Raw genomic sequence first — 22,507 nt, forward strand, 5'->3', positions numbered from 1 at the left:
AGTTTGCCTACTGATAAAATACGAGTAAACTTGCTTTTATGGCAGTCTTGAGTTCAATGCTTGAAACTTAGCTAAAGCTATGGTAACAGAGTGATGAAAGTTACTGTCCCATGATCTCCAAACATGAAGAAGCTAACAGTAAAGGGTTTTGAAAATCAGCTGCCCTTTAGAACTGGGACTTTCTCATATTTGAAGTTTTCCATTTTTTTTCTCATGTTTTCCTGCTTCATTTTTACTACAGCTGCTTTAGGAAAAAAAAAATAATTTTCTTATTAGACAATGTGCCTGTGTAATAGTTCAGTCTCTTGAAATGTAAGTATAGCAACTTTTCTCATAACTAAAACTAGTCCACTAGTCCAAAATCAAAATTTACTGAAATTGACCTTCCATAGTGTCCTTGGGAATTAAATTGAAGGGCTTCTCCAAAGGCAAAATGCCTTTTCTAAATAAGTTCCAGTCAGTACAAAGCACAGTAATATCCTAGAGAAGCCTCAGGAAAGGACAAAGTATTTGAATAAATGTGCTTACAAAGGAGTTAGTTACTTAGTCCATGCATAAACCTGCACTGAGTTTTAAATCAAGGTATTCAAGGTCCATGTTTAATTAAGATAACTAATTCAAAGCACTTTAAAATCAATTTAAAAGTGTTTGCAGAAAATAATATCACTAATTCAGTTCAAATGGGTTTATAGAGTAGGTAAGTGGCTAGATAAGGTTATAAACTTTCTGTGATACCGATTTAAAAGATTTAAAAGTTGAAGTTGCATTTGCTGAAATGTTCTCAAGTGTGTCATTGCAAGTATCTAGGCAAAATGATAGTGAATTAATTTTTTAATAGTTTTAATAGTGGCCTCTTGCTTACATGGGATTTTTCTTTTGGTTATTCCTTCAGCTTTATTTCGTTCTCTTGTGGTCTACAGACTTGGAGATATAACAAAAACAACCCTCCAGTATAACGGTAGGCAGGAGTACAAATCAGCAAGACAAGTAAATAGAAAGCTAATGTATACCACATATCAAAGGACAATGAATTTCTTTAAGTGTTACCCTCCAGGTAGTTTCTTGTTTCTTTATGGGCTAGTTGTTATCTAGTATTTTCTCCCTATTATACCTAAACCTATTATGCATATCTGTGTTTTATCTTTTTTTCTTTCTAATCTTTCTTTGAAAATTGTAACCACTGTGAAGAAAAAAATATGTACCTATGATTCTTTATTAATGTCTCATGCCTACCCAGAAACAGAAATCAGCATCTGAACTGGAAACTAGTCTGGGCAGGCCAACAGCATCCTGGCGTGTACCAGCAATAGTGTGGCCAGCAGGACTAGGGCAGGGATCATCCCCCTGTACTCGGCACTGGTGAGGCTGCACCTTGAAGCCTGTGTTCAGTTTTGGGCCCCTCACTACAAGACAGACATTGAGGTGCTGGAGCGAGTCCAAAGAAAGGCAACAAAGCTGGTGAAGGGTCTAGAGCACAAGTCTGATGAGGAGCAGCTGAGGGAACTGTGGGTGTTTAGTCTGGAGAAAAGGAGGCTCAAGGGAGACCTTATCGCTGTCTACAACTGAAAGGGGGTTGTAATGAGGTGGAGGTTGGTCTCTTCTCCCAGGTAACAAATGACAGCACAAGAGGAAATGGCCTCAAGTTGTGCTAGGGGAGGTTTAGATTGGATATCAGGAAAAATTTCTTCACCAAAAGCATTGTCAAGCATTGGAACAGGCTGCCCAGGGAAGTGGTGGAGTCACTGTCCCTGGAGGTATTTAAAAGACATGTAGATGTGGTGCTTAGGGACATGGTTTAGTGGTGGACTTGGCAGTGCTGGGTAAACAGTTGGACTTGATGCTTAAAGGTGTTTTCCAACCAAAATGATTCTATGATTCTGCTGCTTTTACTGAGGATGAGTGGAAAATTCTTCAGGAGTTACTGTGGCGTACTCATCGCTATTGGTAATATCAGCACTGTCTTAAGGACTGTCACTTCCAGTTCGTGGTGGCTGGATTGGTGTGGGACACTACAGAGTTTGGGTCTGAAACTGTTGAGTGGCATAGAGGAAATGACATTTGGCCAGAGGGAGTAAAATAGCATTATATTCATGGTATTTTTTCTATTTTTGTGGACCTAACAAAGTACTGTGGGGCACTTGCAGTTGTGAATCTCCTGCAATGGAAGTGTGGGCTCTGACAGATCTGTGCAGACATCTCCAGATGTAGTGTCCTCCATCAAGCACAACAAAAGTCAGTGGAATTGTGTGAAGGATTAATGGTTTGAAGTTCTGTTTGATGCAAAGAAAATGGTAGTTTCTATTAGAAATGGGTAACACTGCTATTGCTTTGACAATAGGATTTTATTTGCACATTGGCATTGACTCTATTTTCAAGATATCTTTTGAGGGGATGGTTTATCTTTTCTTGCTGAGAAGAGTTTGTGTCTAGAAGGACATAAACCACAGCTGAGCGTCTTTGGCATCTTTTTTTTTTTCCCCTCACTCTTTTTTGGGTGTGGATGGTGTGATTTTGAGACAGTGATGGTAACTGGGGATGTGTGCTTGCAGACTGTTTGCAGGGATCATAAAGAGCTTTGTGGGCCACCCACCTGATCCTCATTTTGCGCTCCTTTCGGAGCTCAGGTAGGTATGGAATGCTTCAGAAGAGCCAGTGGCTGCCAGGTGTGTAGGTCGAAATTAACATTATCATGAAATAGGGAGACATTTCAAGTCTTCAATTTTCCTGATGCCTACTTTTGAGACAGAGACCTGTCAGAATACTTGCAGCCAGAAGTGGGTGATACGTAGCTCATGATTTTGTCATTGAAAAGCACCCGCAAAAGAGGGTCTCCTTCCTCTAAAGATCTTGTAGGAGGAGATCCAGCAACAACTACTCACTTCTAAAAACTTGCACAGGTTTGTGGTGCATTGTGCCACAAGAGAAAATGTTAAAGCCTATCTATAAAAAATAGCTGTACTAGTACAGTTGCATTTGTGTAGTTTAAAGGGTTCTATCCTCTTTGTGCGCATAGAGTTGTAATGGCAGAAAGATGCATTATACTTCTGGTAAGGAAGGTACGTTGATATATGGTATCGGGGAGCTAAGTAATTATTTCAGACTTTTGTTTTCTAATGAAATACTGGGGATAGATGGGAACCAACAATATGTTATTATAGAAGTTATATATAAGAAAAAGGTGTCATTTACTAAGTCCCATTAAAACAACAATAGAAATGAGCAGAGGTTTTATTCATTGATTTTAAAAATACACACATCAGAAAGTATCTTGAATATCTTTTTTTGAGGAAAGTGAATGATGAAATCATACGTTAAGTGTACCAATCACCTTCTATACTGTTTCATTTGTTACTTGGTTATTGTCAAATTAAATAGTACCATACTGAAATTTAGCCTAGTTGCTTCATCAATAGTTCTACTAGTCTGCTATAGCTCTTTCAGATATTTCAAATGTTGCTGTGATAAATTCTTAGTTTCTAAAATCTGTAACCTGAAGACAGGAAAAAAAAAAGATAAAATTGCTCTTATATCTATCTCAAATAACAGAAGTGAGTATCTGTGATTGCAGCCCAGCATCTTCATGAGAACATCTCATTTTACACTGTACTGAAAAACAGATTATATAGTAAGGATCTGCCTTGGCTAATAAAAGTAGTAAACCCTCAGCAGGTCAGTCAGTTTAATTAGGAAGACTATTTTGCTGTTTTAAGTTTTAGGCAAGTTTTTGACTAAGTTTTATGTATTACTGGATGTCTTCATTGTGAGACATATAGTCCAAGCCTCCTTGCTGCTTCAGAAATTCTGGGCCCTTTTTTATTAGGGAAAGGGTAAAAGTTCAGTTTATTGCAGGCTGGCGTGCATTTTGTAGAAGAAATATGTTGAAGTGCCCAAACTGCTGAAGTGGCTGACTTCGGAGGAGGCTTTTGGCAGGTGCTTGAAATGGTGCTGCCATCCTCTGTACTGAAACTGTTCGATATGCTTGAACTTCCCAGTTGACTGAGCGCAGATAGTTCACTTGCTCCTTCCAATTCCTTGGGTTGCAGTGTGCCGTTTCCCTTTGAAATCAGTCTCTGATTGTCAAACCTGCATGGTCCGTTCTTGCAGTGGGAAGGATCCCAGGTAACTCCTTGACAAGGGGCTTGCACCAGGCGGTGAATTCCCAGGTGGGTGCGCCACGGTGAGTTGTCTTGTACGTTGCCACTGCTGGTCATCTCCAGGCTGACCTTTCTGACAGGAACACGTTCTGTAAATGACTTTGATCTTTCAACTTTTTTATTAATTAAAACAGCATTGACCATTGATTCTGGGAGAACAGATTCATGTTCACCTACAAGAGAAATGCATATATGCACATTACTATGGTGGCAAAAATTAAGGGTGTAATTTCTGTGGCATAAAGTCAGCTGAAGAGCTTTAACAGATGAGTTTATCTGTACTCCTTCCGTCTGTGGCTGAAAGTAGTGCAAGTTCTTTTCATGCCAGGTTATGGCATAGAAATATTTCATGCTTGGTTTTGCAGTTCTGAGGACATAAATGGTACCCTAGGGTTAGTCAAATGAAAATGGAGATTTATCAAGTCAATATTGATCTAACCGGTACTCTAAGACTCATTAACAACACAGATTGAGAATTGACTTTCAGTAATTATTTGCTTGTAAGCAAAAATTCTTAAGGTGAGCAGCGACTTGCTCCGTGTGTTGGTAGGTGTTGTGATATGAAAGACAAAAATGTTCTATTTGATACTGTTTGAAGTTTGTATTCACGACTTAAAAATACTGTGACTGCTTCTAGATGAAACAAGTTGTGAATTTCTTTCTTCTTTTTCTTAATGAGGGATCATTAACATATAGGCTTGTATTTTAATATTTTACTGCAATTTTACTATTGTAGTCAGTGTAAATGGTGTAAAGTAAATAGCTTATCACACTAGTGTTGCCTGAATGATCACTTAGAGGAAAAATCTGCTTGCTCCATGAATGGTGTAGAGCAGCTGTAACAGTGGGAGAGAATCTGGTCAGTATGAAAGTTACTGTTAGAAGAGTATAAGGTATTAGGGATAGAAATGCTAATGCTACTGTAATTACACGAAGCAGCCGTCAAATTACTGAACATGGCTGGGTTTATGTGCCTTGAAAATGAATGGAAATGGAACCATTGCACTAAAGATAAACAGTGCTGTTGACATAGCAAGTGTTAATGAAATATGCTTCAGTTAGTATAAATATAGTTTAAAGTAGGAGTTGTGCAGAATGTTGACCTTATTTACAGGGTTGAGTTATAGGAACTGTGTCTGTTGCAGTATGAGTTTTGATGCATATTAACATGAAAAAAAGTAGACGTAGAAGAGTGCTGATTATATTCTGAAACAATATCTGAATAGCCATTTTAAAAGAATTGTAACCCTGAATTTGAAATGAAGCTAGTTTGAATACAATGCTGCCTTTAAAAAAACCAGCACAACGCCCCTGCCTTTATAACTGTCTTTCATACCATCTTTACAAGGAAATATTTGAAGATGTCAGACCCAGCTGATTTACTGGCAGTAAATGAACCTTCACAGCATGGCTTGGGCTAAGGAGGGGCTTTCACTGCTGTCTTTGGCTCCCGCTGCTGAAGCAACAACACCAGCACAGATTTTCTTCTGTTCCCTGGGTTGGCCACGTAGGCTTGATCTGATAAGAGCTGCTTTGCAGCATGGCTCTGGGAGTGAGAAGTGCATCAGCTCACATCTTCCGCTCTCCTGCAGTGTTACCAGGAGAAAGAAGACTAAAGCACATGCAGAGCTTAGAGGTACAGATGTGGTAGTGCCTATGTCTATACAGTGAAGTATGCTAACAGAATTTCCTAGGGGGAAACCATGCATAGAGATAAGAACACACAGTTCTCTATCATGGAACAGTGAGTATCAAAGTTACAACTGGGCTTTATCCAGGAAATAAAGCTGAGCTTGGGTGGCTACAAAAAAGTCCACTTGCAAAATAGATATCTCTATGTTCTGCAGAACAGCACAGTATACCACCAAGCTACAAAAATTAGTGCTTGTCTGATATGTGAGAGAAAAAGCAAGAGAGAAGGAACTGAGAGACTGAGGTGATGCAGCTTTGCACGTTCTTGTGGATGTAATTGCACTCTTGGCTGACCTGGCATTGATAAGCAAGATCAGGTTTTATCTTGAACCTTATGAACGGATCATCAGAAGAATTACGATCTGGCTTGAGCTGATCAGAGTTCAAAGTAATGCATCTAGGCCAATTTTAATAGTCTGGACTGGTTTTGAGTTCAGGTTTGGTTTGATTCCTTGGCTACAGGTGCGGCACACAAAATTGAGTGATGACCCCTGATAGAAATGTGAGAGTCCTGAACCACTGTGCATTGAATTAACACACATTCAGCACTCTCTATGCTTCTAAACAAAGCTTTAATTAGACAGATGTGTGGTCTGTTTCTTTCTTTTTTTTTTTTTTTTTTTTTTTAATTATGCATAATAGCCTTGTTGCGGATTGTTTACCATTTACCCTTTTTCCTGTGCTGTCATCATAGCTACTTCTAAGGTTCTGGAGTGAGTGACAAAAGATAATCTTATTTCAAGTTAGCTTGGGAAATGCTTGGAAGACATTTCTGCAGTCAGAGCCCCGGTGTTTATTCTGTTGTGACTGCATGCGCTGAAAGCTTCCATTTAATTCCTGAAGTAAATACTGTTTTTCAGCTGCTTAGCCAATAAATAATGAATACACTGCTGTATTATCCCCTAGCTGGTGACTTTCAAATCTTTTCAAGTCTTGTCATGCTCTTTGTTCTCAAATAATCAGGAACAGGCAGAAGCATGAACGTGGCTGTGTGTATTGGGGAAGGAACAGAAGAGAGTTGTTTTTAGGTGACTTCTCAGTTCCCAACCCACCAGTCAAAAACCTAGAGAAGTTAGAAAATCTTAAGTTCTGTTTAAAGGTCTACAATTTCATGACTCTGGCAAATAAGTAGTGACATACAAAGCTAAAAGTCCTCAAGGAAACTTGGAGTTACCATTCCAACTGTGGTGCAGTAAACCTGAAATGCTCAAAATCCATGGGGTATCATGGAAGGGCAGCTGGTCTGTCCGGCAGAAACAAGTCAGGGTTTTACTAGATAGAATAAAGACCTTTGACAGGGATTTTTAAGACCATAAGGGACTGAAGGTGCCCTCCTTCCGTGATGTTTGAATCTCATGAGGTTTTTGTCTGGCCTCTGAGGTTTGTGTGTATGTGTGGGGATGTGGGGGTGCTGTTGTTGTCGTCCCCTTCCCAGCCCAGCCATATTCTTACCCTCTAGGTAGGGAAACAATTTGCTGCCAGTACAAAATACTGATACATATGTGGACTGCCTTTTGGTACTAGCTGGAATTTCTGGATAGTTTAAGCTCATAATTTAAGGAGTGTAGGGCAGCAGGCCATCCTGATATGGCAGCGTTCATTTCTGCTTGACATGCTCTTGGAAACTGATGCATGTAACAGGTTCAAAGTGCTGAGCTATGTAATAGGTTATCCCAGCTTCCAAACCGTAGGAATGTATAAGATCAACTTTCAGGACATTGAGAACTCAGCATAACAAACCCCAAACTTCAACTGCTACTAACAGTAGCATTAATCCTTTCCACACAGGTTGTTTGAAGAAGAAAGTTCAGTGCGGTAAGTTATGTGGTTTGGTGAATGTTTTGGGTTACGTGTATGTCTGTGAAAATATTTGTATGTGAACTTCCAGCCCTACTAAATTTTAAACTTCCCAGAAACTCTGCAATCCTGCTTTGTTGTGTCTTTTCTTTAATCTTCAAATGGTGTCCTTGAAAAAAAATCCAATTACATTCATTATATCTGAAGGTTCATTTGAATTTAATCTGTATACAGACTTCTGCTTACTTTCTTTAACTGACTTACATTTTTGCTATAGCTGATTAGATGGGCTGTTTTGTCTAGTTGCCCTTTCGTACCTGATAAAATAAGCTTGTGTATATATAGATAAGTCTTCTCACAGAAATTTAAATTCTTTTAACTTAAGAATTTCTAGACATTTGGATGAAACAATATTGAAGAAGTGAATCTGTTGTGTAGTTCATAATTATGTGGTTTTTCAGTTGTTTTGATGATATAGTTTGACACAGCCAAAATCTAGAACTGCTGAAAAATGTAGAGGAAAATGTAAGGAATGAAGTAACCTAAGTTCTGCATTTGTTGAGCTACATACTAACATAGAGGTGAATGAAGCATGTTTTTCATATTGCAATTAAATTCAGAAGACAACTTCATTAATTGACTTAAAGTGATATTGAGAATACTAACTTGGAAAGTAAATGAAAATATATCAGTGGAATATTGTAAGCAGTAGTCTAACTAAAAACTTTTAAGTATTTTTAAGTTTCTTACATAAAATCTGTCTGCGTAGCAGGTAGATGAGTGATACATATTGTTACTTATTTTTCTATTTCTGTACTTTCCAAGCAATATGCAGTGTAACACTTTCAAAACAGGACCTCTTGGTCAAAGCTTGTGTCTTAGTTACCCACTATGACTCTTAATATAAGTTATTTTTTAACAAAAACGTGCTAGTTACTTGATATTTGCTATTGCTTCCTGTAGTCTTGTAGGACACATTTCTTTACACAGATAAAGAAGAAGAGAAAAAGAGACAGAAGCCCCAGAATTGCTTGTTCTGATGGAAGCATTCAAGAGAGCAGAAATCTTACAGAATGCATTGCACAAGTACACCGATGATAGACCTGAAGTACATGGCTCCTGTAAGAGTTACCATTTATGTTTAGAATTTTACTTTACTGACATAAAACCTGTAAAACCTTATCTCAAATACATTCATCTGTTTCAAATTCACATTAATGTTTCATGGCCATGAAGATAATCAATATAAGCATAAGACCACCTTTCAGTGAAATGAATAAAAAACCAAAATGACAGAAAAGGAGTTAATTTTATACCTCCCTTGAAGCTGAGCATAAAAAGAACAAAGCTAGGAGTTATTCAAGATTTAAAGCAATAGTCTTTACATCTACATTTGCATTGTTTCCTATAAATATAAGCATACCTGTTTTAAATACAATTATGTGTGATTGCAGTTTTTGCTTCTGTTTTATATGGTCATACTGCTCCTCAAGTAAGCTTACGTCCATCTTGGTTGGCTGCTTATCATGATCTGAAGCCTGTTGCTCTGAGGTATGAGTCACTAAAAAAATAGCAGTCACGTATTTGTAAGCCTTCACCATCTGTTCCAACAAGGAAGAAAAAGTCATGCAGAAGCGGGACATTTCCTTCATTGTGCTGGCAAAAAAAGCAAATAAAGTATGAAGCATCTGAACTCTTCCTAAATGAAGAAGTAACTTTCTTCTCAAAGTACAGTGACTTCTTTCAGAAGTTGCATGGTCTACTCTGAAGTTATTTTTCAGTCAGCTTGTTTTTGTGTGGTGCATCTGGAGCAACTGCTACAGAGTTCATGATTATAACTGGATAGTTGGGATTTAGTGTTGACTTAAGGTTGTAGGCATATGAAGCTTTGCCAAAAAAAACAGTGAAATACAAAACCTCATTGAACACAGTCAGGTGCACAAAGGGCTGGGTAATACTGGTTTATGTAGTAATGTTAATTCTTAAAGGGATGCTGTCATGGTGACTTCCCCAAGACAGTAGTTCCACCAGGGAAATCTTTCTTCAGGTTTCTGTCCATGTATTTTGTGTCTTTTCCCCTCCACTCTCCTTTCATCCAGTTTCATTCTTGCTGCTGCTTCTTGGGGCAGTGGGGTGGGAGGGGAGGATTTGTTATACCTTAATAATTTTGTGCTTATTGCTCCCTTTTAAGAATGTGTTAAAAGTATTCAGGCCTGGGTGCAGAGTCAAGACAGCATATGCCAACGGCACTTGGAATTGGGAGGCTGGAGATAGGAATGCCTTACTCTGACTCATTCTGTTTTTCTGTCTTTCTATAAAATGAAATAAACTATAGAAGTTATCATTTCCTTGCTGAGAGCTGAACAAACTCTTCAAATGCATGGTAAGCCACAGTTTAAAACTTACCATACATATAGTATTATCTAATAATGAGGCAAAAAATTAAAAAATATATGGCTTTTGATCATACCCAATAAAGTACAAGACTATGTCTGGACTATGAACTGCAAGTTTCTCTCCCTGAAATAGGTCCATCTGATACTCTTGCAAGGGCCCAACAGAGCAGTGTATGAAAAAATAATGCCGTTAAACAGCAATTTTAATATAATTGTGCATCTGCTAGGTTTCTTGCAGTGAAAAACATTGCATAACAAAACATTGTGAAAGGACAGTGTGTGGAAAGAATGGCGGTCTGCTGTATTTTTTCAGTTAGTGGCAAAAATTATGCGATGATTTAAATCATAAATGATTTACTGAATCAGGCTCAAATCCTGCAGATCTTGGGAATCCCTTTGGAAGTCGTGCGTACGCAGGTGACAACTCTGGTTATGCGATGCACAGAGTTCTGGTAAGGGTCAGCAGGCTCACATGTGTAAGTCTGCTGTAATTCACTTACTAATAATTGCTTTTGCCTTCCCAATATGCTTGTGTCTTGCAGATTATGTTGCCTACCTCAATGGCAGTCTTTTTCTGCCTTAGCCAGGGAAAGAACAGTAAACACAATACTTTCAGACACTGAGGATACTCTTCAAGTTGGCTTCTCTCTTGAATCTGGAAAAAACACCTGTCATGTTAGAGTTGTTCTGGTGTATTGTGGCTTTGGTAGATCTGCTTTGATATTCAGCCTTCAGTAGTGACAAACACCTAGTGCTCTTGTACACAGGAGTACCTCAGCTGCCTTGTTTGTTCAGTGTTCTGAGCTGTTGGCACATGGAGTCCTCCTTTGGACCTTCAGGCAGTTGGTTTATCCGTTGGGGCAGGAGATTTAATTAACCTCATTACAGTTTGAGCTGGCATTCAATACAAACAATATTAATGGTCATAAAAGTTACACAACCTTTTTAAAATTCCAGTCACACTATTTGACTTGCTGACCTCCTGTGAAAGCAACTTGTGCAACTTGACTATGTGTTGCAGAAAGAACTACTAGGATAGCATCCTTGAATGTGAAATGTAGGCTCTGTCTTAAAAGATGTACACTTAACTTCTCATTAGAAGAGCATTTAAAGTATAATGGGTTTGTATCTGATGAGAAATTATTATGATTTTTAATTATTTGTACTATACCATTCCCTCAGGATCATGGAAAAGCCATCACACTTAGTTACACAAATGGATTATCCAAGGCAGTCTCTTCCCAAACAGTTGCATGGGTAAGCAGCAAAACAAGAAACTGGGAAAAGAAACCAGATGCCCAGTGAAATGAAGTGAATGAGTCCAGGTGGCACAGCAGATCGCTGGAACCAGGAACAGGATCAGCTGTTGTTTTGTTGAGCCAGTTCCACATACATTGCAGTTTGTTTCCTTTTCAGGGAAAGCTGGTGAACAGGGCATCTTGCTTCAGTCTCAAGAGGGCTGTATAGATATGTTTGTATTTATATATGTGTTTGTGTGTGTATGCTTTGCTATCAAGGCATGTGTGTATGTCTGTGTGTGTATATTTATATGTATACACAAACACACATACATACATGCGTGTGTTTTGTGAATTTGGAACCAGGATATGATTCATAAAATGAGCTGCAGGTCTAATCTGCATGATATCATGAAGTACATACGATTAATTGTGGTTTTGCTGTGTAGCGAGCTGATGTAACTAATCCTTGTTATGCCACTGAGATAAACTTGAAAATGGATTACCTATGGGTTCTGTTCTTATCCCATAGTGGAACCACTTCCTTTGTATCCCTAGTCTGTTTAGGTATTACTACTTAAAAAAAACCCCAACCCTTAAAATTTTCTTATTGTCATACATATACACAAAATTATGACTTCTGTTTAAATCAGTCAGTCGTTCAGTCTTTAAATTGAGTTACATGGACATGCAGCCCACTGTATACTTTTAAAATACGCAGCAGGTGGCACTATTGGAGTGGTAGGACTGTATGTTTGCCTTAGTCTTAAATGCTAGAGGCCCCCAGTTGGCTTGTAGGAATATAAGCAGTCAAGCCATTTCCTAGCACTGGTAGACATATTTCTTAACAGTACTATAGGTTCTGAAAAGTTATTGCCATGATTAGGCTTGTGTAAAAACTTGTCTTTCTTTAATTGAGCAAACTCCTGTCCAAAACGTTACCTATGAGTGATTTTCTCTGAAGTCTGAAGTGCCATATTTCCCTTAAGTCTGTTCTTCCATCACACAATAGAAGCAATCTTCATTTCCTTGAGGCAAAAAACAATTTGAGAACACTTCATAATCCAAAAGCAATGGCTTTTAGAACTTGAAGTAGATATTTACTGCCCTTGACCTTGGCTGCAAAATCTCATTTAAAAAGATGCAAGTAATTTTATCTCATACTAATTAATTTGTGAGTAGTAAATTAGTTTTTTATTAAAAAATTGTTTGGAGGACCTTATAGGAACAATTGTTGATTTAAAGATAATTAAAAATGCTCACAATGGTTAACTGTCTGAATGCATTTCCTGTAACACTGGGTTTTACTGCACACCTGGGACCAGAAGTATATATAATTATTCAAGTTGGTCATGTGCAGAATTATAGACACGTCCAACACTGTTCGTGCAGGTTACAAAGACAGAATACAAATATCTGTAGATTTTAACTAGCACTGAGAAGGAAAGTCAAAATTACTGTGATAATCCCCTTTCTCTAGCTTTCTATGGTGGGTTTTTTATTAAAATGCAGTCCTGAAGCATTAGAAAGTGACTATTTTATTGTTAGAAAATGTAATAACAAAAAGAAAGGCAGAAACAGGGTGTCTGCTATTATTTGAGTTCCAGACAGTGTTACTAGAATCAATAGTAATTGTTTACTTTTTAATGAGATTTTTGATAAGAGCACATATATTTCTATTACTTGAAAGCACAGCCTTAAAGCATGCCACAGTTAGGGACTGGTTAAGTAGTTAGAGCACAGGACTTTATGATGATGCAAGATTATTTTTTGGTGCTTTCTGCATGTCCATGCTAATGGGATGAAGGAGCCTATGATGCAAGTTTTCAGTATGATCTTGAGATGTTTCATCTGATCTGACCTTTCATGTGCTTTCAGACATAAAGGGTTCAAGTGTGTCAAAGGGAGGGTGGCCCAGCAGACCTTCAAGTCCCTGTGAAGGTTTGGTGAGCTTGGGTTGTATGTAGTTTACCTTCACATTTCCTTGATAGTATTCTATTTTCCTCCTTTTTTTTCCTTTGGAGTCTTTATGTAAATATAACTAGGTAGTGTGTGTCTATATATACCTACAATATATCAATATATCAAAAATGAATCAGGAATGTTGTTTTTTTAGCTGGTCTGAGAAGGCTGCCTGGTTAGTATAGGCTGTAAAATGGCTTGCCAAATTTCTGTTCCTTAGATCCCTGACATTCCCAAGGGACTGAGTCCCCCACCACTGGTCCAGGGCCAGTGACTGGGAGGGGTTTTGCAAAACACTGGTGTGCCCAGAATGCCGTAGAAGCTGTAGGAAGCTCAAAATTGCTCCAGTCCAGTAGTGAGTTCTGGCATCTCTGATCCTGGGCTCTGCCTGGGTGGCTGTAAAGGCTTATATCAAGGACACCAAGGTAGCACTGAGGATTTCATACCAATCATCCTGTGCTTCACCTTTAATACTCATGTTGAGAGTTTGCATGTGTTGAGAACTTGGTGCTATCCAGTTCCCTTTGTAGAACCACATTCTGGTTTTTATTTTGGGGACGGTAAATGCAGTCACACTGAAATCACTGGGTTCATCTAAGTCAAATTGAATTGTGCTGGTTGTGAGGAGTTAAATGCAGCAGATGCTCTGTACGTGTTTTTTGTGCCTGGCATAAGCAGCATTTAAAAAGCTCTGTTCTGTCTTGACTCAGTTGGTGCTGAGGATTAAGTAACCTTCCTTTGGAGTGTTACTTGCTGTGGGAAATAAACTAAAATGCTGAAATTTGCTCTGTTAGAAGGCTGCTCACTCTGTTGGCTGTCTGCCTTATTACTTCCTCTGTGTAAACAATCAGCATCCAAAACTTAGGGTCAGGAGTTGTTCATTTTGTAGTTCTGCTGTCCTTGCCCACTGAGAACTTCTGAGATTCCCTTTTAGAAGTGACAGTGTGCAGATGCAAGTCTAAGAAGAACCTGCAGTTATTTACCAGTTAGAGATTTTAAACAAATGAACCCTGACATCTTTTTAAAAAGGTAAAAAAGGAAGACCCAGGGAACTACAGGCCAGTCAGTCTCACCTCTGTGCCTGGCAAGATCATGGAGCAGATTCTCCTGGAAACTATACTGAGGCACATGGAAATCAAGGAGGTGATTGGTGACAACCAACATGGCTTCAGTAAGGGCAAATCGTGCCTGACAAATTTAGTGGCCTGCTATGACGGGGTTACAGCACTGGTGGATAGGGGAAGAGCAACTGACGTCATCATTGTGGACTTGTGCAAAGCATTTGACACTGTTCTGCACGACATCCTTGTCTCTAAATTGGAGACTTCACTTCCATGCAGAGATCTCATGAGGAGTTTGTACTGCACTTAGTAATCACTAGTAGCCTAATTGAGTCAGTGAAATTACATCTGTAAAACTAGAGTATGTAAAACCAGCTACAATTCCACAGTGCCTGATTCAGTACCCACTGAAGTCAACACGTGTTCTGCTGAATTCGATAGAAGTGAAATTGGAGGATTTTATGTACATAATTAAATAAAAGCTGCAAATTGACCAATGCCTCTGAAACTGACAGTATAATTGAGATTGTGTAGTCGAGCATTTTGTCCTTATACCCACTGTTCATGTACACGTATGTGCTTTTATGTAGAATCCTGTGCCAGTTCTTCATGAGGTCTCTGTCAAGGGCTTTAATTGGTTAATGCAATACCACACCTGTGATTTTAAATATCCACATGTCAAGAATTGAATCAATGAATAAGTTTGTGGAATAATTACTATACCTAACTAAGCTATGTCTTCAGTCTCCATGTAACAACTGCAGTCTGGGCTTCCTCTTGCAGAACTCATGCGTAGGGCTTTGGCTGGATCTTTATACATAACTTCATCCATTCACACTGCAGTCAGTAAGATTGCAGTGGATAACAGCCACCTCAGTCCATTGCTTTTCAACATCAGGTACTTATTCTTACAGAATGAATAATGAGACTCTGCACAGCATTTGGAAGTATGGACAAACACAATGGTTACCACAAAATCATGTGCAAAAGTGACTTCAACAGATAAGTGTGTATTTAGGGAAAGGAAAACATTTTTGGTGTTATAATGCCATCTCAATAAAAGAACAGCAACTTCGTCTTTTAATTTACGGTACTGTGGTATTTTATTTTATCAGTACTTGGTTAAACATTGCTGGAGATCTTGTGATAACAGAGTACCTGCAATGCTAAGTAGAAAGGGAATGACCTTTAGAGCAGTGTCATTGTTCAGATATCTTTCCAGTAGGTAGGTCTAGTGCTCAAGCTGAGATTTTTTTTTTTTTTTTTTTTAGGTGATAGTGTGTTATTGTTATGTTAGTTGGAGCTTAACATTGTAAACATCTCCCACCTAATTAGCAGCATTGCACGTGACTGTCAGGTTACTTGGAAAATAGGTTGGCATTTACCTGACCCACTAATGTTTTTGAGGGTAATTAAAGACCCACACGATTTCTTACCGGGAAAGGATAATTGTGCCAGCAGGCCTAACAGTGCTAGGTCTAACATGGGCTGCCACGGTTGTATTGCATGTGCGTAACTGATGTCCGTATGTACAGTGACTCTTACCTGTCCCATTGTTTCTGCTATGCCAACCCAGGCTGATGTATGAATGTGAAATACCCGTGTGGGGCTTAGAAATACTTGGCTGCCCTGCTACTCAAAATAACTAGTTAGATGCCCAAAATCTCCTGCTGGAAGCAAAAGGATTGGCAGCTTTGTAGTTGCCCATGGACTTCTGTTACTTCCTGTGAAGATGTGAGTACTTCCACATCCCATTAAATTATGTAGCCAGTATAAATCAGGATAGCTGGACTGCTGTCAATGTAGTAATCCTAATTTATATCAAAGGTCTGGTCTATCCTAAGATGATGTGATGATAATGAATCATGGTAGTTAGGCTGTCATGGTTTCGAAGAGTTCACCTATGTAAAGCTGAAGAATGCAGTTAAATCTAAGTTTATATCAGGGTGCAACTGAGATCAGAGGCAGATTTTGATACTTGCAGTGAGAATAAAAAGTGAAAAAATCTCAGTATGCAGGAATAAGGAACGCAGTTAAAATAATTTATGTTTTGCAATGAATTGAAATGAATGTGCAGTTGAACTTAACTTGACAGGGGGAAGAAAAAAAAAGCATTAATTGGCATACTAGTTATAACTTATCAAAACGGCCAAGGGCCTAGCAGAGCATGGAAGTATTGCTTCTCCATCAGGTCAGAAACTAGTTAATAGGAAAAGGGGAATAAACTTGCTTTTCCCTTTACCCTGCTCTGTGTGTCTTGAGTGATTAATTGTGCTCTGCCTCAAGCTGTTAATCTGCAGTGGTGACTTTTCAATTATAAATGGCATTTTGTCCATCCCCCCTGGAAATTATGGATTTGTCAGTGCTAAAGCATCACTAGTACATGACTGTGACTTCACTGATAACTGCACAGCTAAACCTTGTCTGCTTTCAAGAAACAATTTTGGACATTATGGTAGTATCGCCAGCATAAACTTTAATGCAGAAAGAACAGCAGCAATGCACGTTTTCCATACACAAACAACTAAATTGGAGAGAACACTGCCTTGATGGAAGGATGGGCAACAGAGTGACTGGGTAAGGCAATGATTCTCCAAACTTCCCTATTTTCTCTAGAAAAACATGAAGAGTGAAAGTAGCGACATTAACATTCCTATCCTTTCTTTGAGTGGATTCTCCTAAGCTATTCTCTTGCACCCTTGTTCCTAATTTAAGGAGATCTGATAACACAAGGATGGTTATTCCAGCCCCAACTTTTCTGTGCTAGGACTATTCCTATCTGATGGCTGAAGAATATAATTGATTCTTACATCCTCATAAGATTGCTTTATTTATTTATAAACTGTTGTTTCCTTTCTACTAACCAATACCTCCTTTAAAAAAAATTTTAAAATCCACTAATGTCCTTTTTTCTCAAGTCATTTACAGCTTTCTTCAGAACTGACTTCAGTTCCTCTTCATTTTTGCAAGTAGTTATATTTTGAAAATTGCAGCATTTCAAGCCTCAGCCTCTGTATCTGTTACTTGTTTACAGGGAATACACAGCAAGTGAAAGGGCAGAGCAAGGCTCACCTCCCTGGCTCACCAGCCAGGTTCTGCATTAATGGAAAAGCAACCTCTAGGTGTTATGTGGTCCTTTGATGTCTGGTAAGAGTTACACTAAGGAAACAGCTCTTAGTAACATTTTAAAAACTTAATTTCCTTCACAGCCACTTGGTTAAGTGAGACCTTTGCTCAGGACAGGTCCATCCAGCATGAGCGCCTTAGACGCAGAAAAATTCCACCACTACCTGGTGGCTATCTGATTTAAAGAAGACAAATGACAAACTGGGTGTCAATTCTACAAACCTTTATTTCTAAATGGACTGGTACTTCCACTTACTTCATTGGGATGTTTCCTGATTGCAGACTATTCAGATAAATTTGCAAGATTAGCCTCTAAAATGCAGGTCGACAACACTATGCATTTGAAGGGGTTCCCACATTGTAAATATTTTCCAGGCAACTTTAATTTAAACTCTGTCTTATTTAAAGATTTTTGTGATCACATTTCTAATACAAGTACTCTCAGTAACAAAATATTCGTACGTGATATGACAGAGTAAGACTGGTTTAAAAGTCAGTATATTAGAATGTTAGCTTGCATTGTAGATTGAGAATCTTCAGGATTAATGTTTTAAAGGTTTTTCTTTGAAATAATAACTAGAAATCTTAAAAGTATAAACCTATGGGAGTCAGGGCTTTGAGAAATCACTGGGAATATTTAAAATGTATTTAAAATGTTCAGTATATGACAAAATTTATTAATATTTTATAGTTTAAAGGGCATTTCAAATTAAATATTTGTACTGTTAAAACAGTTTAAGATCCTGGGCATGCAAAACCTATTTGACTTCGTTAAAGCTCTGCTGAGATACCGCCTTGATTGCAGAATGAAAGCATATTTTAGATTTGCCTTCTTTTGATTAAGCAATTCCACTTTGCTTGTCACATGCTATGGCAGGTAATACAAACCCCTAAAACTTCCCCAAACCCTTCCAACTAATAAAAAAGCAAACCACAAACCAAAACTTCAGCCAAAGTAACAATTCTGCATTTTTTTATGGAATACTGTGGAAGTGTGTTTGTGCAAAGCCAGGGTGTGATACCACAACATAGAATCATAGAATCATTTTGGTTGGAAAGGACCTTTAAGATCATGAAGTCTAATGGTTAACCTGATACTGCCAAGCCCACCACTAAACCGTGTCCCTAAGCACCACATCTACTCGTCTTTTAAATACCTCCAGGGATGGTGACTCCACCATGTCCCTGGACAGCCTGTTCCAATGCTTGACAATGCTTTTGGTGAAGAAATTTTTCCTGATATTCAATCTAAACCTCCCCTGGTGCAACTTGAGGCTGTTTCCTTTTGTCCTATTGCTTGTTACTTGGGAGAAGAGACCACCTCGCTACAACCTCCTTTCAGGCAGTTGTAGAGAGCGATAAGGTCTCCCTTGAGCCTCCTTTTCTCCAGACTAAACACCCCCAGTTCCCTCAGCTGCTCCTCATCAGACTTGTGCTCTAGACCCTTCACCAGCTTCATTGCCCTTCTCTGGACTTGCTCCAGCACCTCAGTGTCTGTCTTGTAGTGAGGGGCCCAAAACTGAACACAGTATTTGAGGTGTGGCCTCACCAGTGCCGAGTACAGGGGGATGATCCCTGCCCTAGTTCTGCTGGCCACACTATTGCTGATACACGCCAGGATGCTGTTGGCCTTCTTGGCCACCTGGGCACACTGCTGGCTCATACTCAGACGGCCATAGATCAACACCCCCAGGTCCTTTTCTGCCAGGCAGCTTACATGTTAATGGAGTAGTAAAATTCCCTGAATCCCTTTGGGCTGTGGTATGAAGTTGCCCCTTTTTTGTTTTGCTTGTTTATCAGGTGGTGCCTGTGCAGCTGCTTTGCTGCTCCCACTGACGCGGGCACCGGCAGGGCCCTGCACTCCTCACATGAACACACCATCACTGGTGTTCAGCAGCTGCCGGGCACAGCCCTGGCATTCAGCGAGCCACCACCACATCTCCTCCCCAGAGCCTCTCCCTGCTCTGCAGCTCCCGCACCAGCCCCTCCGTGGGAGCGATGAGGGGTCAGTCCCGCTCGCCCGGCTCCCCGTGCGCTGAGCACTCATTAACCCCAGCGCTCCTTCCCGGGGAGGCCGGGCCTGCAAAGCCACCCCCGGCCGCGGGGCAAGGGTGAGGGCCGGGCGGGCCCCGCCGCGCCATGGCCGCTCCCTGCTACTTGGGCTGGGATTTCAGCACGCAGCAGGTACCGGGGCCGCCTCCTCCCGCCCCTCCTCTCCCCTCCCAAAGCCGGCGGCGGCTGCGCGCAAGGCAGCGGGGCCGGGGGCCCGGCGGGGCAGCGCTGCCGCCAGCCCGGAGTCGGCCCTGCCCTGCGCGGGGCTCGGCCGGCGCCGCCGCCTCCGGGGGCCTGAAGCGCGGGGGGGTGCGGGCCGCTACACCCCGCCGGGTCTCGGGGAGCTGCGTGGGGGCAAGGCCCGGGCTGGCCCGCCCGCCGTGGGGGCCCGGTGACCTGCCGCTGGGCTGCTTCGCAGCACGGGGAGGAACAGGCCTCGCTCCTCGCGAGCGGCTTCTGCCGCCTCTGTGCCTCCACCCAGCGACGCTTCGGTGTCGCAGGGTTTCCTCGGTGGCAGCAGGGCCGGGCTGGCCGCTGCGGGATGCTGTGCTGTGCTCGGTGCCGAGGGCACGCCAGCAGCCCACCACAATGATGCAGGATAATTCCCAGCACTTGGTGTGTTTTGAGAGTTCACTCACGCCGGCAGTCTGCCCCAGCTGATGCAAGATAATTCCCTGTGCTTCATGTGTTTCTGTTTGTCTCATCCCTGAAGCTGTAGGCTGTGTGTCCTACCATGTCCTGCATCCCCATCCTGCCAGGGATGTGTTTAATCCTGGAAAGGAGCACTATGGCCCTTGTCTACACACAGACTGCATGGAGACCCCTCTGCCTGTGCCGTCAGGGAGAGCAGGAGCTGGGATTTGCACCTGAATCCAGTGTCCTTGTGTGAATCAAGATTAGTAGGATTGTGAACCTGGATGCTCAGGTTGCTTCCTGAATTTTGATTTGTCGGCACAATTGGGTATTACTACACTGTGAATAGAAACTTTGCCCAAGTTGTGCGTAGGCCTGAATATGTTTAAAATAGGTGTATGAGCATAAATCACTTCATTAGGGCTGTGCTGGTTTGGGAGCTTGAAAAGACACATCCAGGTTAGGCTGATCGAGTGTTTTTTAAGGGGGCATTCTGCAAGCACAAAGCCAGTGAAGCTGCAGTGGGTCAGAGCCATTTTTAAGCTAGCGCAGGGCATCGGATTAGTAATGAGTTGTGCCAGTGCATAAAGAATTGCCCTACGTTAGTATGGCTAAAATGGGAATGGCCTTGTTATTTGAGTACACCAGTATTTGAGATGATTTAGTCTTTGTAGGGTTTTTTTTGTCTGTTCCTTTAGCAGCGGTTTGCACACTCTCCCTTGTTGAAATATGTGCAGAATGTGAGCTACCTTCTCACTTTTCTTCTAGCCTGTTAATGTTTTTCTTCTGTACTGGTGAACTTGAGTGAAGATAGAGGAGGAAGGGTTGTGGTACTCTTCTAGTTTGTGCTTACAAGAAAGCTCAGCTTTATGGAGTTACCTGTTTGGGATGTTGCTTTCCAAATGTTGCAGAAGCTCAGAATACACTTGTTTAATGCCTCTGAGTTTTGCCAGACCGATAGAGGTTGATTTACTCACAATTTGGGGAGCAGGGAAGGTCCTAAAGGTATTCTAAGGGTCTGTTAGGTTCCTTGGTAAGATGAGGGGAAAATAAAAAGCGAATGGCATCTTTAATCTAAGATACCCTATCTGGAGAAATTGGAAAAATTGGTTACCATGATGCAAGCCACAAACGTGGTAATTTGTTTGCTGTTCTTTAGCATGTGCCTGCACCTCGGTCTTGTGTGATTAAGGAGAGAGAAAATGGCGGGGGGTGGGGGTTGGGGAGGGAATGCAAGCGAATGTACACGTTGCTGAATAGGTGGCATGCTGGAAATTCACATCATAACTTGTTTAATGTAAAATTATGCCCATACTTTCAGCAAAATATGTATGGATTGGGGTGATCTTCTTTCCCATTTCATTTGTGGGAACTGAATTGTTATCAATGAGTTATCAGTGCTATTTAATTATTGTTAGTTTTTGTTAACGTCCTGTTTTATATCTTGTAGCTGAAAGTCATTGCTATTGATGAACAGCTGAGAGTCATTTATGAGGATAATGTTCATTTTGATAAAGACCTTCCAGAATTTAAGTAAGGCTTTTTGTATTTTACTTGGATAATATAATTTAGAAGTGTGGAGACTGGGGCGGAGGGGCTGTTGCCTATTTGGTCTCATTGATATGTGTGGAGGCATGGAAAAAGTTCATGCCATGTTCATGTTTCATACTTGGCAAGAGTAGTATATGCTCTTGCCTTCCTTGGTATGTAAATATGGCAAGAACTCCCAACAGGAAATAAATTTTAAAAATCTCCCCCAAAGTATTATGTAGAAATAAACCATTTTTTTTTTTCTTTTGGGACTTAAGACTTGTGGACAGGACTGTTTCTTTTCAGGGCACAGAAGTAAGCACTGCCTTTGTGTCAGGGTGGAATGCTATGATAATAGCAAGTAAATAGCATGAGGGAAACTTCTAAAAGGCATTTAGAGACAAATTCAGTGGTTCCACATCTCAATAAGATGTAGGATAACAGTATTTGTTTACTTCAGTTAATAGACTAGAATTTACAAACGTCATCCTTCACCCTCGCAAGTTTCAATGAAATGTGTTTATTTACTTGATGGTTTAACAACAAAAATTGAATTTCATCTTCTAGGTTCAAGCCACTAATGGTGACAGGCAGGAAACTTAGAAATAACTATGAATTACATGGAGCCAATGAGCAGTATCAGCATTAGAGTCATTCACAGATCTTGCTTCAGGATCAGAGCCTTTCCTTGCAAATTTACTTTGCAATTGGGTCGAAGATCTCTTATGTCACCTCCTAGGAGCTGACTTTTACTTTTTCAGGTTTCAAACACTGATTGTATCCTTGCTCTTAACGTAAAAGCATTGCAAACTCTCTTTGGTTATTAATAAATGTGAAGAACTTTGCTTGGTGGGGAAAAAGTTGCT

The 22,507-nt window shown here is 40.4% G+C and overlaps 2 protein-coding genes across 7 annotated transcripts in view; one reads left to right on the top strand and one right to left on the bottom strand.

The window, feature by feature from the left end:
• The window catches only part of XYLB (xylulokinase), a 106,622-nt gene that overhangs the window by 1,385 nt on the left and 82,730 nt on the right, over positions 1 to 22,507 (top strand). For 2 of the 6 annotated variants that reach the window (XM_068404782.1, XM_068404785.1), the window contains exons 1-3: positions 7,580 to 7,661; positions 8,634 to 8,764; positions 21,562 to 21,644. In XM_068404782.1, coding sequence (XP_068260883.1) covers positions 8,717 to 8,764; positions 21,562 to 21,644 — 131 coding nt within the window. In that variant the 5' untranslated portion in view covers positions 7,580 to 7,661; positions 8,634 to 8,716. Of the gene's footprint in view, positions 1 to 7,579; positions 7,662 to 8,633; positions 8,765 to 19,531; positions 19,611 to 21,561; positions 21,645 to 22,507 lie in introns of those variants that run through there. The other 4 variants (XM_068404783.1, XM_068404784.1, XM_068404787.1 and 1 more) reach the window with 4 other exon arrangements.
• C7H9orf152 (chromosome 7 C9orf152 homolog) lies at positions 3,357 to 9,295 on the bottom strand. Its single transcript, XM_068404788.1, has 2 exons — positions 9,067 to 9,295; positions 3,357 to 4,327 (listed from the first exon to the last, which is right to left on the bottom strand). The coding sequence occupies exons 1-2, from the start codon at positions 9,293 to 9,295 to the stop codon at positions 3,756 to 3,758; spliced, it is 801 nt and encodes a 266-aa protein (XP_068260889.1). The 3' UTR covers positions 3,357 to 3,755.

The sequence above is a fragment of the Nyctibius grandis genome, chromosome 7 (genome assembly GCF_013368605.1).
Source record: "Nyctibius grandis isolate bNycGra1 chromosome 7, bNycGra1.pri, whole genome shotgun sequence".
Classification (NCBI taxonomy): domain Eukaryota; kingdom Metazoa; phylum Chordata; class Aves; order Nyctibiiformes; family Nyctibiidae; genus Nyctibius; species Nyctibius grandis.

Excerpts from the sequence above, each read along its gene's own strand:
- C7H9orf152 (XM_068404788.1), bottom strand. The coding sequence starts at position 9,295 with ATGAAGGAAATGTCCCGCTTCTGCATGACTTTTTCTTCCTTGTTGGAA. Across the intron at positions 4,328-9,066 it reads CATAATTGTATTTAAAACAG|GTGAACATGAATCTGTTCTC; the intron begins GTATGCTTATAT and ends TTTCTCTTGTAG.